Here is a 16,329-nt window from a genome sequence, read left to right as displayed (position 1 = left end):
GGGGAAAGAAAGGGACAGAGTGATGGATGGGGCATTACAAAGAAAAAGAGAGAAAGAAGGTGTGGACAACAGAGTATAATGTACTGCATGGTCAAGGCATGCAGTCAGGATGTAAGTGATAGGGTCGTGAAGACAGAGAAATGTGAAAGAAAAAGTGAAATCTCCACTTAGAGAGCAACTGTGAATAGTGAAGGAGGCATGCTTGAGTTTTGTCAAATTTTCACACACACCCAAAGAGACACACCAGTGTTCACTAATTGCCCTTTACACAAAAAAGCCCATGAGTAACCTGTGTTTCATAATCATGTGTTTTACACCAAACTTCACCCATAACATTCCCATGGCACATGTTTCACACAGGGTGCAGGCTTTGGCTGGTCAGTCAGTTAATTGCTGAGACGTCCCTATTTGGACACCTGTGGGTCCAACATGTGGCTGACCTGTGACGGTGGCTGATCACTGGAACAAGTGTTGCACTCTGATAAACATACTGTTGAGTGTTTAGCAAAAGTTCACTCTATGTCGTCCAGTTGCTGGGACTTGCACACATCCAATGAAAGTCCTCGATTCATTTTGTATCATGAAATGCATCTCTACATGCTTACATCCCCAGGCTGTGACTCAATCCCAGTGGAGTACCTGCGGTGGGGAGACCCTGAACCCATTGCTGCTGTGGTCTTTGCCTGCCTCGGTCAAATGGCCACGTTCTTTGTCACTGCAGTCTTCATCAGGTAACCAATCTCTCATCGGTCTCAGAAAATACAGGAACTGAGGAGAACGATGCAAGCAGTGTTAGACCAGAGAAAGATTTGTACTATACAGCGAATGTCCACTTTGCACATTTCTATGCTTTTCTTAATCGTTGGCTGTCTTCAGAACTGCCTACTACATACAAGTCTGCACTGTTGGACACAGCAGGCGAGATAAAGCTTTTGTTTGCATACTGCATACGACATTTACACTTTGGCCAAAATTAGTACGCACTGCTAGTTTAGTAGACAGGTTTGAATACAGCCCCTGTTCTCGCGAACATGTATTTTAATTCTTCTAAATACACCGTACGTCTCTGTGTGTGCATGTCTTCGCTTACATGTTTGTGTTTCTCCGCATAATTGTTTGTCTGAATGTTTCTGTGTTGAAGGTTCCGGGACACCCCGGTAGTGAAGTCTTCCAGTAGGGAGCTGTGCTACATAATACTGGCAGGGATCTGCCTGGGGTACCTGTGTACCTTCAGCCTCATAGCCAAACCCCATGTCATCCACTGCTACCTCCAGCGACTGGGAATTGGCCTGTCACCTGCCATGAGCTACTCTGCGCTTGTCACCAAGGTGAGGACTGAGTTAAGGATTTGCCAGATAATTTTGAGCTGTAGGATGCAGCTGTGAGAGGTCATTAGATCCATGCTAACCTGTCTTGGCCATCAGTGGTCTCTGGGGAATAGACAGGTTTCAGATGCTGGAGAGCCAGCTGCAGGCATACATCTGTGGATGGAAGCAAAACCTAATCAGAAAGAAACAGGGAAAAATAACATGACACAGCACATTGTTATCCCTTCCATTCCTTAATCGTTAGAGTGGGGGGATATTGGTACCATAACATCAGAGAGAGGCAAAGGTCTATCCTACTCCTGTCCTGTGGGGGATGAGGGCTGAGGGAACATGGAGGCAGGATTAAAGGATGACAGGGAACTGCAAAAGCCTTTCCATAAGAAATGACCTTGACCTAACGCACCAGATTTTGACTCCTGTGTGCAACATTTTTTTCCAATCAGTGTTTCTCATTAATATGTCTGCACAAAGACCGTGTCAGCAGTGTAGAAATACAGAAAGCAGATGGCCAGAATACAGACACAGTATGTTCAGTATGTAGTTAATTGAAAGGTCTTGACGGTGTTTGCGCTCTGTCCCCAGACGAACCGCATTGCTCGGATCCTTGCAGGCAGCAAGAAGAAGATCTGCACAAAGAAACCTCGCTTCATGTCTGCCTGCGCTCAGCTCATCATTGCCTTCCTCCTCATACTGCTGCAGCTGGGCATCATCGTCGCTCTCTTCCTCATGGAACCACCAGAGGTAAGCTCTGTGTGTGTGTGTGTGTGTGTGTGTGTGTATCTCTGTGTCTGTTTTTCATTGTGAGTGGGAGAGTGGCTCATTGGAAGGTAGAACTGAGAACAGGTTGACAGACAAATTAACAGCAAGAACAGCAAGAATTGTTGAATTGAAAAAAGTTACTGTGTAATGAGGCGTTTAATTCCTAAGAGTCTGCTTCTGTTACATCACTCATAGTTTTAAGACCACAGCAGTGGACTGATTAGAAGATCTACAGGCGGCTCTGCTAATGCGTTTTTGTTTCCTCTACCCAAAGCAGTTAAACATTGTCGGAATTTTTTGCTCGACTTAAAGGTCCAGTGTGTAGGATTTAGTGGCATCTAGCGGTGAGGTTGCAGATTGCAACCAACAGAAGACTGCTTGCCTCACGCTCCCCCATGGTTGAAATACTACTGTAGAAATATTGCAGTTCAACATTGTGGGCTTCATGGATGAAGACCTGTTCTCTCTGTAGATATAAATTACATATTACATTACATTCCTGCCAATAGATCCCCAAAATCCTACACAGTGGACCTTTAAAACATTGGGTACCTCACGTTAGCAATGTAATGAATGTCAGTGTTAGTTTGTTAAATTGTACTGCTTCCCCAATCTTTTTTAATGCCACTGATATTATGTATTAACACACATCAGTCTAAGTTTTTTTTCATCACTGGCACACCCTCTTTCCTCCTGTCTCTATAGGTGATCCATGACTACCCCAGCATCCGCCAGGTCAACCTCATTTGCAACACCACTAACCTGGCCGTAGTTGCTCCACTGGGATACAATGGCTTGCTCATCCTCAGCTGCACCTTCTATGCCTTCAAGGTACTAGCTGAAGTGTTTGTAGCTATTGTACATTACTTGTGAAAAAATACTAAAAAGGATGACTTGGATGACATGTTTTTGATTTTATGAATTAAATGACAATACCACAATTAAAGCCACACAAAATTCAAACTTCGACGACACATGTTGTTGGAAGCACAGGTTCTTATGTGTAGGAACATTGTGTACTCATGTCCACTTTGCAGTATTTGCAGTACATGTTTTACTTCAGGCTGCTGTATGTGAGAAAAGTCACACAGACAGAATGTGAAAAGCACTGTATGTGTTTGGTGCTCTACAGCTTTTCAACAGCAGTAAATGAAATTCTATTACACCCAACACATTATAAAGTCAGTGTTTGATTATCAGTGGCCTGCAACCATCCATTTTCTGTAGAGTGTGAGAGCAGAATGCTAAAAGCTGGAACACACTGCACACCAAGCAAATACTTTCACTGTGTTTATAAACACAGCGGCACAGAAAACCAATACAGCTCTGCTGGTGAACGGTTGCGACTTCCATGTCTCACCTAATTGCACATAATGGTGAGGTTAGCAACCGTGTCTCTTTTTGTGTTATTTTCCTAATTTAAGGCAGAATCCGCAGGAGGACTCAACAACAATAAAGAAATGTATGAATATTTGCTTACACTTTCTTCTCTCTTCTCTCTCCAAGACTCGCAACGTCCCAGCTAATTTCAACGAGGCTAAGTACATTGCCTTCACCATGTACACCACCTGTATTATCTGGCTGGCCTTTGTACCCATCTACTTTGGTTCCAACTACAAAATAATCACCATGTGCTTCAGTGTCAGCCTCAGTGCCACTGTGGCTCTCTGCTGCATGTTCGTACCCAAGGTAAGGCTGAAGCTAAAATCCACAGTTTCTACTTCTCACTCATACGCCGCTACATTTTTCAGTCTCCCGTAACATTAAGCTTCTGCTTTAAGCCTCCAAAAATACTCCTCTCTGATTGCTTGTCGGCCAGTCCATTAATAGTGTATATTAGGAAACTTCAAATATCCTGTGGTCATAATCAGTTCAAATCAGTGCACAGGGGATATTAAACTGCAGGTAACCATCGCAACAGCACTAATACCTCATGCCACATCACCAGTTAACTCTCACTGTTGAAAGACTTAATCGTTTATTAAACTCCTGTATGTATGTGGCAGGTGATATGTCAGGACGAGAACCGCTGTCGAAGTTTGCTTTTTCATACTCATCCTGCCAGATGTCCTCGAGTTTTGCATGCAGTAAACCAAAGTTTTGTTTGTTGTTCGACCACTTAAACGTGGTGATAAAGTCCCCCGAAATATTTGTTGGTTGCAACCGTATCGACAGTCTTACAGCAGCACAGTTATTAGAGTGGTAATGCAGAGGCAGCACTCCCAGTAAACACCATGTAATTGAAAGTGAGTGTTAAAGTAAGGTTTTTGAATAAATAATTAGAAACCTGAAATTACTCGTTCCCCAAATGCCTGCACTGAAGTGAAAAAAAGGTAATTTAAAATATTTCCACGTGTCATTTTTTCTCCAAATTTTAATAGCTAGACATTCCTGTGGAGCTTGAAGGAGAAAGTTTGTGCTTAAATAACAGCAGAAATGCAATCAATGAAAACAATTAGCCTCTGCCTCTTTTGAGAATTGTGCTTTTGCATCAAAAAGGTGAGTCATGACAACCTTCATCACTCCTCTAAAAGCAACATTTATTAAAAGGCGCTCTTGTGTAGACAGCAGCAAATCATTTCCAAAAACAGATGCAGTGATGTCGATCTTTGCTCTTTCTGTGCACGATTAAACTGCTTTGCTATTTTTAAGTAACATATATCATGTTTTCTTTCACATCAGGTGTACATCATTCTAGCCAAACCAGAGCGTAACGTGCGCAGTGCCTTTACCACTAGCACAGTGGTGCGCATGCACGTGGGCGATGGCAAATCATCCTCAGCCGCCAGCCGGTCTTCTAGTCTGGTTAACCTGTGGAAACGTAGAGGCTCCACTGGAGAGACACTCAGGTACCCACGTGTGTGTGTGTGTGTGTGTGTGTGTGTGCGTGCGCACACTAGAGGCTTGTTGGCCAGGTTAATGCCAGGTTATTCCTCAGTTACAGTCCAAGGCACCATTTCTGTAATGGCCCCACTCTGAGACTATTTATGGTGTCTGTGTGTGTGTGTGTGTGTGTGTGTGTGTGTGTGTGTGTGTGTGTGTGTGTGTGTGTGTGTGTGTGTGTGTGTGCGCGCGCGTGCGTTTGTGTGTGTTAGAGCTCTCTGAGAGATTGATTCTCTGAACTCCCCTGAGTCTGCTTGACTGTTCTTCTGACCCTAACATGAACTGCAGACAATTGCCTAATGGAGACATGGCAAAGAAAGAGAGAGCGAGAGAGAGAGCGAGTAACTGAGGAAGGGAGGGAAGGGAGAAATTTGGAAAGAGGAATCTGAATACAGAGAGAGGAGGGAGGATGGAGATAATGGACAGAGAGTTGAAAAGCAGACAGGCTGGAAAAGAAGACAGAAAGAAAAGAAAAGGCTAATGGAATAGTGTGAAAAGGAGAGACATGACAACTTTCACACCCATCTTTAAGTCATCCACAAGTCATCTACAGTGACAAGGAAACGATCAACGGACACAAAGGGAGTGACGCACAGACACTTGCCCAGAATGACAAGGGGCGAAAAAAGACAAGAACACATTTTCGTTTGTCAGCAGGTTACTCCAGCTCACCCCGCTTGGCAAGCAAGATTGCAATCACGCTCTTATGAGAAATGTCAGGAGTGGTTCCATCTTCGTTCCTTTTATTCCCCTCTTCCCCTCGCCATCTTTTGGTCCTATCTTCCTCTGTGGGTGGTGGTAATTGGCAGGGCTGTCTATCTCCTCAGTGCAGGGCTGGAAGCTGCTGCCTTTGAAATGCTTTCATTGTGTAGTCTGAACAGACGCAGACAGACATGAAACCAGGGGGCCAGGAGAGAAAAATAAGAAATATTTCACTGATGTTTGGACCAAATCTTTGATGTTTACCTTCACCAGCCATCAGAGCAGGACACAATGTGTATAAGATAAGATCAAGCAAGCACTTTGTTAGCATGTGCAACATGTGTTTCAGCTAGCAGCAGGTCTGGTCTGGTCCTGCCTCGCTCCAAAGCCTGCTGTCAGAGACTCCTCCTCTGGGATCAAATGAGTAGATCACCACACCGTGTATGTGTCGGTGCAGGTTGACACGTGCAGCATATGTACGTGTGTGTGTGTGTGTGGTTGTACGTGTCTGAGTCTACATACAGTGTGTGTGTCTCCAGGGTGATTTGAGTTCTTTCCACCTTCAGCCGCAGTGATGTGAGGTTTAATCAGAAGTTCCACCATAGATTAATCACACTAATTAACCTGACAAAAGGATGAGAGGGAGAATTGGGGGGGTGGGGGTGGGGGTGGGGGGGACAGAGTGCTGTGACTGATGTGAAACAGAGAAAAGTGGAAAAAATTGGAAGATATGAGGAAGAAATCGAGGAAGAGAGAAGCCAGACAAAGAAAAATGAAGAACATACTGTCTGGAAAAAATAGAACAGAAAATTAATTGTGATGAAATTACTCTGCATATGAAGTCCACCTGATTTTCTGTGGTTCAGTCAAGGCTCCCTTTGAATACGTTTGGATCTATTGCACGACATTTCCTGTTTAGGGTAATACATTTTTACTGATGTAAAGCTGACACAGTTCATGTAATGTTGTTTCACTGTTTTGGCTCATAATGGTAATTGACTACTAATGGGTGCTTCTAGATTTGCTCCTCAAAATAAGTTTAATGGTCTTTGTAACATTAGTATTTTGCTGTATCTAAACTGAAAAAGAAATCAAAGTGTACCTTCTCATTTCTATCATCTTCAATCAGAAATCAGAATTTTTTTCCACATCAAACTGATGAAAACATTTTAAACTACAATTGGACTGAAGGAGGTAAATCTACGTCCAGGCACCAAAAATAACCCCCTCTTTCTTTCTCCCTTTCCTTCCACTTCCTTCCCGTCCTCCAGCTCCAACGGTAAATCAGTGTCTTGGGCGCAGACGGAGCGCAGCAGTTCTCGTGGCAACCACCTGTGGCAGCGGTTGTCCTTCCACATCAAGAAGAAGGAGAACAATCAGACTGCCGTCATCAAGCCCTTCTCCAAGACTTCTGAGGAGCGTTACTGCGGAGGGGGCAACCTGCCCCCGCACGTCCCCCTGCCCTCCCTCCCCTCCATGTCCTCGCTGCCCAGCCATCCCGACTCCGTCACAGACAAGACCCTGTACGAGCTCTCTGAGGCAGAGGAGCGCTACTCCATCACCTACCGGCCGCAGACGCCTTCACCAATCAGCACGGTCAGCCAGAGGCTAGGCGCAGGCTTTGGGGAGGAGCCCCAGATGACTGGTGTCCCAAAGTACCCGAGCAGCACCTGCAGCGGCAGCGGCAGCAGCTGCGGTCCCTCCAGCGGCGGCTCTGTTGTCGGCGGGAGTGACGGCCGTTTGGTGGCTGTGGACGACAACCCGTCACGGCCCCAGAGCTCGCTGATGGATCAGATCAGCTGCGTGGTGAACCGCTTCACCGCCAACATCACGGAGCTCAACAGCATGATGCTGTCACCCTCTCCGACGCACTCGCACTCCGCGCACAAACACACGCCTCCTTCTCCTCACCCCGCCGACCCGTACCTGTTGCCCCGCGAAATCCAGATGCCCCCGACCCTCACCACCTACGCTGACGTCCAGCCCCTCCCGCCCGTCGAGTCCAGCCTGGGGGGTCGGGGTGGCTGTCTGGCTCACCCTATTCCTCATTCACCTTACCCCCTGCCGCCTCCTCACCCCCAAACCTCCCCCTCTCTCTCCCCCATGCGAGGAGGACTGATCACCTGCCTCGCCGACTCCCCTCTGAGGAGGGCGGAGTTGGAGGAGGAGCTCATTGCTTTGACTCCGCCGTCACCTTTCCGCGATTCCTTGGCATCGAGTAGTGGCTCACCTGTCTCAGAGACAGGTCTGTGTCTCCCTCCTGTGCCCTCCCATCCTCCCCCCTCCCCCCCTTCCCCCAGGTACAGCAGACTGACACTCAGAAACTACAGCCAGAGCTCGTCCTCACTGTGAGGCAGAAATGATGCGGAAAGAAAGCGCAGAAGTGAAGAGGAGCACTCAAACTCTACGGTCAGCGCGAGAACAGAGGATGGAAAGACTGGTGTCCATTCGTCCCTTTGTGGAGTAAAAACCTGAAGTAAAGGAGTCATGGACGGCTGGTTGGCGAAGACACAAAGCTGCGACAGTCTTGCTGTGTGTGTGTTTACATGTTTGCAGTGAGGGGCATGTATGAGAAGCTTGCCCATGTTGTATTCTGCGTGCTGTTTCTCACCCGTGGGGCGTGAAGAACTGCAAAAATGGCCACTATAACTCTGCAGTGTTATTGTGTCTGTAAAGCCAGAAGTCATTCGAGAAAGGTCGAGAGCTACATGTCAGTTAGTTTGGGTAGTGGCCTTAAGGTACATGGCTATCAACTAATTAGAGATTATGAATGTGTGTTTGTGTGTGGTTGTGTGTGTGTGTGCGTGTGTGTGTGCGTGAGTATGTTTTTGCTGTGTCTTAGTTCACAAGAGGTAATGGCAACATGACAGTGACGAGTATTGATGAGGTAAGACTCCTAAAGCCTGCACGGACTTAACAGAGGCTATCAAGGGCATATTTCTTTTTGCTCACTCACACACACACACACACACACACACACACACACACAATCACACAAATACAATTTAAGGGGAAAACACTGTAAATATGTGAGAGGTCATGGATTTTTCTGTGGTGACAAAATCCAACACGCTTCTGACTAAAGTGCATTGTGTTACAGTAACCCGGCTGTATGTTACCCTGAAGAACTTTCTCACAAAAGCATCTTTCTATTCATTCAGCTCTCCGATCTGTTCCCACCGCACAGCTTTCTTTTCCTCAGTCCCTCTTTCTCTCGCTGCTTTCTTTTATCCTGCCAGTGTTTCCGTATTTTCTACTCTTCTTTGTTTTCTTCAGAAGTTTGAATGTATGTTTTCTACATGATTCCTGAAGTAGTTGGGACCAAACCTTTTGTACCTCTCTGTCCGTGACTCGAGAAAGAGGGAGAGGAGGGATCGACAAGACCAGGCCTTGTTTTACCATAAACATCTTAGTCATTAAATCTTGTTCAGGTGGATTATTGGTAGAAATCTGACCTCGGAGCTTATCTTCAGTGTGTGACATTTAACAGCATTATGTAAGGCTTAGCGGGATCCCAGTCATGACATTTTCTCTTTACAATGTGTCAGCAGGACACAAGTGTCACTCTGTTTCATCAGAGACAGTGCTTTGAATTGGATTAATTGGAATCACAATCATCTCTTATGTTAGTGGGCACAGGATTGACGGATTCAAGCTGGGAGAGAGCCTCCTCCTCCTCCTCAGCCTTTACGAGGGTCGTCCGTCGCACAGGTGCTGATACCTGTTTGAACTTTTCAGACAAAGAGGGACAGAACAACAAAAGAGGTTCATGTTGAATGGGCAGACACAAGAGTGGAATCAATCTTCGCATCTATGAAAAGCAAATCAGTGGATTGCCCAAATGCCAATCCGTTGCCTTAAAGTAAGATCTGGCCTAATGAGACTAACCACAAATACAGAGACAGGGTTTGGCTTCACTGAACTTGCAAATCACTGCAAAAACTAACTTATTTGGCTATTTGAAGTGATAATCTCAAAGAGTCCAGTCCTGATTGATTTGGGGACCCTGTGTAGTTATTGGTGGTCACAGCAAATATGGTTTAACAGGTCACATAATTCAGGGGACAGTCAAACAAACAGGCAGTAATTATGAGCATCCTCGTTCCTTTTCTCCCTGCAGCATTTCAAACTGACCCACTGTCAAAAAATGCCAAAAATGGCTGTTGTCTTGTTTTGTAGATGCATTTTTTGGTGCAAAGCTCACTCATTGAATTTCCTGTAAGTACTTCATAATAAAAGTCAACTAGTGTTTTGCCAGTTGAATGCTTTTAATGTGAAGTGGCAGCAGTAGGAAATGTTTGGTTTGCATTAGCAGTAACTTAGTACAGCATTTGTTATAAGAACGCCACCACAGACCCCCAGATCTTAATACTGCAAATGCAACCCCGATTCCAAAAAAAGGCCATGTGAAATATGAATAAAACAATGTGATTTGCTGATCCTTTTTGACAAATACTCAACTAAAACCAGTACAAAGACAACATATTTAATGTTTGACCTCATCAGCTTCATTGATTTTTTTTGTAAATATCTGCTTATTCTGAATGTTGATGCTGGGAAAGATGTGGAATGATCCAAAAACACCTGTTTGGATCATTCCACAGGTAAACAGGTTCATTGGTAACAGGTGATAGTATCATGATTGGGGATGAAAGGGGCGTCCTGGAAAGGCTCAGTCGTTCCCAGTTGAGGATGGACTGTGTTCTGTCTTTATTTACGTTTTACACGGCGTCCCAACTTCTTTTGGAACCTGGGTTGTATATAAATGTATTGCATTCCTTTCATCAGTGGGCCATAGGCTGTTAACAGATACTCATTTAGATGAAAATCTTCCAGATTTGGGTTAAAAACATATCCTGTAAATGGAGCATTGTACTCGGTGTGCCAACAGATGAACAGAATTTGTGAGTACCCAGAGCAGTGCTGGGATCTAAAATGTGCCGATGAATGCATTCACTAAGATGCTTTGGAGAAATGGGGCCTTGGCTTTGTGTCAGCTCCCTCCACAGAGGAAAACACTCTGCAAGAAAAAAAAAAAAACAGGAGTCAGAAGGCTGTGATAGACGACACAAACACCTTTAGACATTTTAAATGAGGAATGTTACCTGCAGCAAAGACATGGGTCGTATGTCTGACGTAAAGATAATTGGGCTGTTGGTATCGCGACAAAAATCGGCTCTCCAGTAACGTTGCCTGTTATTGTCCATCGCAATCTCCATATTTTCTGCAGCATGTGCACCCGTCCGCTGTGACAGCTGACAGACGCACATGCCGTCCACTGTCTGATTTATCCTTGTGAGTGTAGTATTTCTGCTCTGTAGTAGCCAGCAAGAACAAACTCAGACAAAGTGATTCTGTAAATACTAAGGGCATGCAAAGACAGTTCTGTTTTGTTTCATATGAAAGTCATTTTATTTACATATCAACAAAGGTGAAAAAAGAAAAAAAGAGATGTTTTCTGAACTATGTTATAACATACAGTACCAATATGTGTTACGACTACAGAAACTGTGTTATTGCTCTGAATGTGTGAGTGACCATTCCTATTCAAATGTCTTGTAATTCAACAATATAATAATGATGAATATTAATATGATTATTGTGCCAAAGGGGTTCGGGAGGGTCTAGCTTACTAGCTTGTGGGTAAATACGTGGTTTCATAAAAAAAGAGAAAAAATGTCAATGTAAAACTGTTTCTATTGTTTTGGATATTTTCTATAGAAATATTCCACATTTTCAAGTGTAAAAGCAATATTATCCATACGTATACAAGGTGCACATCTGAGGGGTTTCTTAAGTCATGAACAATGTTTTAGATTGTTGATCTTCTTCATCCTTATGTATTTTCTGGTGGACACTTAAACCAAGAGGATGGTGGGCAGATAAGACATTTTTCCTCGCATTTTCTCTAAATTTTTATGTGATGAGAGGGATATATTCAGTCATTTCTAGTCCACGACATAGACAGTGTGATTCCCTGTTTTTGCAGTGTTATATTCTCACTTTGGACCCGCAGTTCCACGTTTTCCGCTGAGTTTTCCTGCTTCAGTTTCTGATCTAAACGTTAAGTCCAATCTACAGATGACACAGCTGAAAGAAGATGACGCGTGTGTGTGTGTGTGTGTGCCATCAGTCGTTTCATTAAGATGCAAACCTGGTCTGCTGTAGCTACAGTTTGTCTCTACAACTCAGAGCAAGACATAAAATGTTTTCCTTGAAAAAACTTACGTGGAAACGCACAATTAACACCTGAGATAATTGTACAGAGACTTTTCTGTATGATAGAATAGTGTAGAAATTTACAAAAAAAATTGCATGAAACAAGAAGTGTTGGACATAATCGTTGACATAATTGGTTCCTGTCTCCAAGTCCTGTCTGTGCCGTCGTTAGCTCCTCATCACAATCTGGGCCCTGACCTGTTGTCAAAAAAATGCACCAGTGCTATTGTTGAGATGTAACTTGGGAGGAGAGCCGCTGTCACTGACAGCGTTTAAAACATGCTGAGAGAGTAACACGGAGCTTGCTTCAGCACTTTGGCTGCGTGTTATCAGCCCCCCGGGCGAGGCTCGACAGTTGTGTGCTACCTCTGCAGAAAAAGACAGGATCAATGCTTGCATCAACTACTATCCTATTCTCTTTAAGGGCTCAGTTCTGTGACATCATGTTCTATTGAAATCACTCATGGCCATAATAAGTAGCAGCAGGCTTAAAATGAAATTGCAGAAAAAGTGAAATTAGCAGACGATCGTGGCCTCGTATGAGAAATAAAGCATTTGTCAGCTCAACAGAAACGACCAGAAAAATTCAACCTGTCACCTATTGTAGCATTTTGATAAAGTACAATTGAATGTGAATCCAGGCTCTTCAGTTGTCAGAGGATTTAACACCTTCCTCACATTTTCCATGTAGTGCAAATACGCAGTAGTGCCCCACGTATGGATATGAAAGAAGTCAAGCTCCAGTGCAGTATTAATGCTGGAAGCACATTTTGTTGACAAACGATGAGCTTTCTGTATTAATACCACTGCTCCACATTTTAGGTCTACCTCAAGGATCAGAAAATCCACGGCTCACATTAATCTGGGGTGATCTCATAGATATTTCCCCTTGTATTCAAGCCAAAACACGATGACGACGGCGATGATGACGATGAGTAAAATCTTATGCTTGCCAGCAAGATGATCTACCCAGCTGTTGGCTGACTTATTTTTGGAAATGCACTCTAAAGAATTGGATTGATAATCCCTGCGCTCAAAAATACTTTTAATCCAGACGTGCTCATCTGCTGATCGCAGGGAAAAAGACACAAGGTCGTTTATTTTATACCTTTTGAATGAAAATATCAAACCAGCCCACAAAAGGGCGGTCAGAGGCTTCCTCTTGTTGTTACACCCAGGTTCAGAGCTGAGAGAAACATAATCACAGGGGCTGTTTCACATGTTCCCCCCACTGTTATTTCTGAAAGCATTTTAAACAAGCTGGCTTTCAGGGTGCAGACATCAGCGTCTAGGCAGAGTGGTGATGTCCCGATGAGGGAGACAGCTTTTCAGAGGAAGGACTCGCACTACAGAGTATACAAACACGGTTCATGCAGGGCTTTACCAGCCTGACTGTCGGTGCAGTGTCGATGGAGCAGCCTCTCCCACTGAAACAGGAAGCAGAGCCGTGTTTACCATGTAAACATCACATATGGTCGTATACGCTGTCGGGGCAGGCTGGGAGAAGTTTGCTTTGTGTGTCACAGCCTCTCACATAGCCATTATGAATATTACATCATGACGAACACCTCTATGACTGTCATTTTGGGAGATGTCACAGGTCGTTGTTGTCAGCCCCTCTTCCCTTTACCTGCCAAGCAGTTCATCTGTTAGTATTTCTATTAATTCTTAGTTTTTTTTTCTTTTCCTCACACACTAAGCGAAAGAAACTGCCAGGCGGTGTTCATGAAGTCCTAATTATACTGATCCCTGCCTCATGGGTAGACGCCTCGTGCAGAGTGGCTCATGGCAATGAGTTTTTTAAAGTTTATGTAGGTTATTTTACGGCAAAAAAAAAAAAAAAGAAAAGTCGAAGCAATCGAAAGAAGTACCGTTATGAGCCGGTGCTGATGGCTGTGGGAGGGCGGCTCGTTCTTTATCAGACTGAAACACATATTTACAAATCAACTGATACACTTGATATGCAGACTGAGATAAAATGCACTCTGTAGGCAACAGTTTCAGCAAAAACTCAAAGCATTTACACTCCAAGCTACACTGTACAGAACACTGTAAGATGTTTGCATATTGGATGAATCCACTTTCGCTGCAGCCGGTTTAATGAAACCTACGGCCCCGGGGCGGTGACGACTAGATGTCTTAAAAATCATCAACAGTATTTTTGTAAGTTTGTCTAAAGCTGCTGATCTGAATGTTGCTTTTTATAACGGAGTACAGAGCATGTGTGTTTTAACATGTGGTTGTTTCCTCAGCCAATAGCGTAAAATGATTTTAGGTGTAGGTTAGGTGGTGCAGAGGAGGTGGAGTTTTTAAGGTTCTGTATTATATTGAGTAGAATAAGAGAGGAGATTGTCTTTGTGTTTATTTGGCTTTGGGATTTTATGAGAAAGTGGAATAACATATTAAGCAGGTCTTTGTGTGTCTGTAGGGCATTATTGTTTTACATAGAGAGCAGGCGAGTTGCAGAATTTACAGTATTGTGTATTGATGATTTGTGAAATATATTTACTTAAAGTCATGCTACGTTACTATTTCTAAGAGATTTAAACCAAACCGAGCTGTGGTATTAGACCATGTAAGACAGAGGTGTCACAGCAGGGCACGATGGACATGATGATGATGATGATGATGTGGGTGATTTCTTTTGAAAAGTCAGAGAGCACAGTTTTATGCTGTGTGCTTTTTATACTCTTCCTCGGCCGTCTTGTTTGGATCGCCGCCGTGGACACAGACAGAGGAAATCCCCATTAACACCCCTGCTTTAAACTCTGATGAGATTCTATTTTCAGTAGAGTGTTAGAGACATAGATAAGGAGATGAATGTTGCCTAGAAGTGATGTTTACATTGTGACTGATCACTTGAGATAATCAAGATTATCACGTTCTTTAGTTGCTGGGACATTTCACGAGCCTGTGAGCCACAGGTTTCACGTTTTTCATGATCTGAGCAGAAAACAAATTTCCCGTCAAAAAGCAGCTCATCAGCATGTAAATGAAGGCGCCGCGTTGCGCTCCAATCTGTTTAAAACCCAGATTTATCAAAACCTTAATTCAGCCGAGCTCGTCGGAGCGGCTAGTTTGGGCCTCATTTTGATAAAAAGAAAGCGACGATGGGTTACCAGAAACGTAATTAAAGGGAAGCGGAACGAGCTGAATTCCCTGCACTGAGTGAGCAGAATGTGAGATATTTTTTTTCTATGTTCATTTCTAAGTACTCCAGGCAGAAAAGGACTATTATGAAAATTTATGATAAATGTATACTAGTTATTTATTTAAAGAATTACAGCAAAGTCGGGCTTAAATTTCAGCGTATCCCCAGACTCCAGTGGTGTTTCATGGCAGTGTTGTTAACATAAGCTCCTGCACTCAGTGCCAACTTTCTCTCATCTTTTTATTTCAAGTGCTTCTGCATTTTTCTTAGCTCGGGTGGAGAAACACTACAGAAATTTGACTGAACTGAAATTCTGTCTGCTTGAGCTTCTGTGGAGGATAATTCAAATTATAAACAGATTTTTTTTTTTTCAGAGACTGTTTAACAATGCCAACATTTTGTAAGAAAGCTTAAATCAATCCTTTTCTAAATGAGGCCTTGTAGTGTTTATCCACCCTCAGGGACATTTGATAATGAATTACTTTTAATGAACATGACTTTTAAAGCTTTGTTGTTTTGATTTCTCTTTTTTTTTTTCCCTCTGATGTTCAGAACTGTAGAATGTAATTTGACGCTTTATATCGGTGTGATTATGGAAGATGGTTTTATATTTGGATCTTTGATTCTCTATTTAATATTTTCACTCATCTTTGTGCAATGTGAGAATATATGGCTCTCGCTGTTTGGAAAATACAGTATGTTTCTAAGTGGCTTTGTTGTTGGGGTTCATTGGGGGGGGGGCGCGGGGGGGGGGGGGCGGTGTAGACGTCTACTACAGGCAAATGTTTATGTTCAGTTGCTGTTTTTGCCCAGAAAATAGCTTTAGGCTACCCTCAGCCATTTTAAGATGAGATCAGGTGGTTTACTCCCAGAATGGTTTGATATCTAAATAAACTGAAAGGATTCCACGTTGTTTGTCACTGACACTGGGGCCTCGTTCACAGGTTTTTTTGGGAGGCTCCCAACAGACCTGGCAGTGAGGAAAAAAAGAGCTGTTTTGGCCAAACACAGTTCTTCTCATCTCCCAATTAATGAACCTTTATCTACTCCTTCCAAATTGGCCCACGGTGAAGCCTGTGAAGGCCCCTCTCTGGCCTGATCTGTGGCCACTGGGAACGTGAAAGAGGAAGGAGAGTGGGCAGTGTTAACAGGACTATTTTCAACATAACTGTAAAGTTTTTTTTTTTTTTTTATCTGAGGATGCAAGAAACAAAGAGTCGGAACTTTTTTAGAAAAGCCTGGAGCAACGGTTCACGTCCTATGTGGATGACAAAAACACATCAAACA

The 16,329-nt window shown here is 43.6% G+C and overlaps 1 protein-coding gene across 2 annotated transcripts in view; it reads left to right on the top strand.

Moving 5' to 3' along the window:
• grm5b (glutamate receptor, metabotropic 5b) overlaps nucleotides 1-16,329 on the top strand; it is a 65,976-nt gene extending 49,647 nt beyond the window's left edge. For both annotated transcript variants that reach the window (XM_076734542.1, XM_076734543.1), the window contains exons 12-18: nucleotides 614-731; nucleotides 1,142-1,328; nucleotides 1,911-2,069; nucleotides 2,793-2,918; nucleotides 3,594-3,776; nucleotides 4,770-4,936; nucleotides 6,944-16,329. In XM_076734542.1, the coding sequence (XP_076590657.1) occupies nucleotides 614-731; nucleotides 1,142-1,328; nucleotides 1,911-2,069; nucleotides 2,793-2,918; nucleotides 3,594-3,776; nucleotides 4,770-4,936; nucleotides 6,944-8,024 (2,021 nt within the window). In that variant the 3' untranslated portion in view covers nucleotides 8,025-16,329. The remainder of the gene's footprint in view (nucleotides 1-613; nucleotides 732-1,141; nucleotides 1,329-1,910; nucleotides 2,070-2,792; nucleotides 2,919-3,593; nucleotides 3,777-4,769; nucleotides 4,937-6,943) is intronic.

Source organism: Chaetodon auriga, chromosome 7 (genome assembly GCF_051107435.1).
Source record: "Chaetodon auriga isolate fChaAug3 chromosome 7, fChaAug3.hap1, whole genome shotgun sequence".
Taxonomy (NCBI): Eukaryota; Metazoa; Chordata; class Actinopteri; order Chaetodontiformes; family Chaetodontidae; genus Chaetodon; species Chaetodon auriga.
The sequence above is the reverse complement of the archived record's forward strand: the minus strand, read 5'-3'. Positions and strand labels throughout refer to the sequence as shown.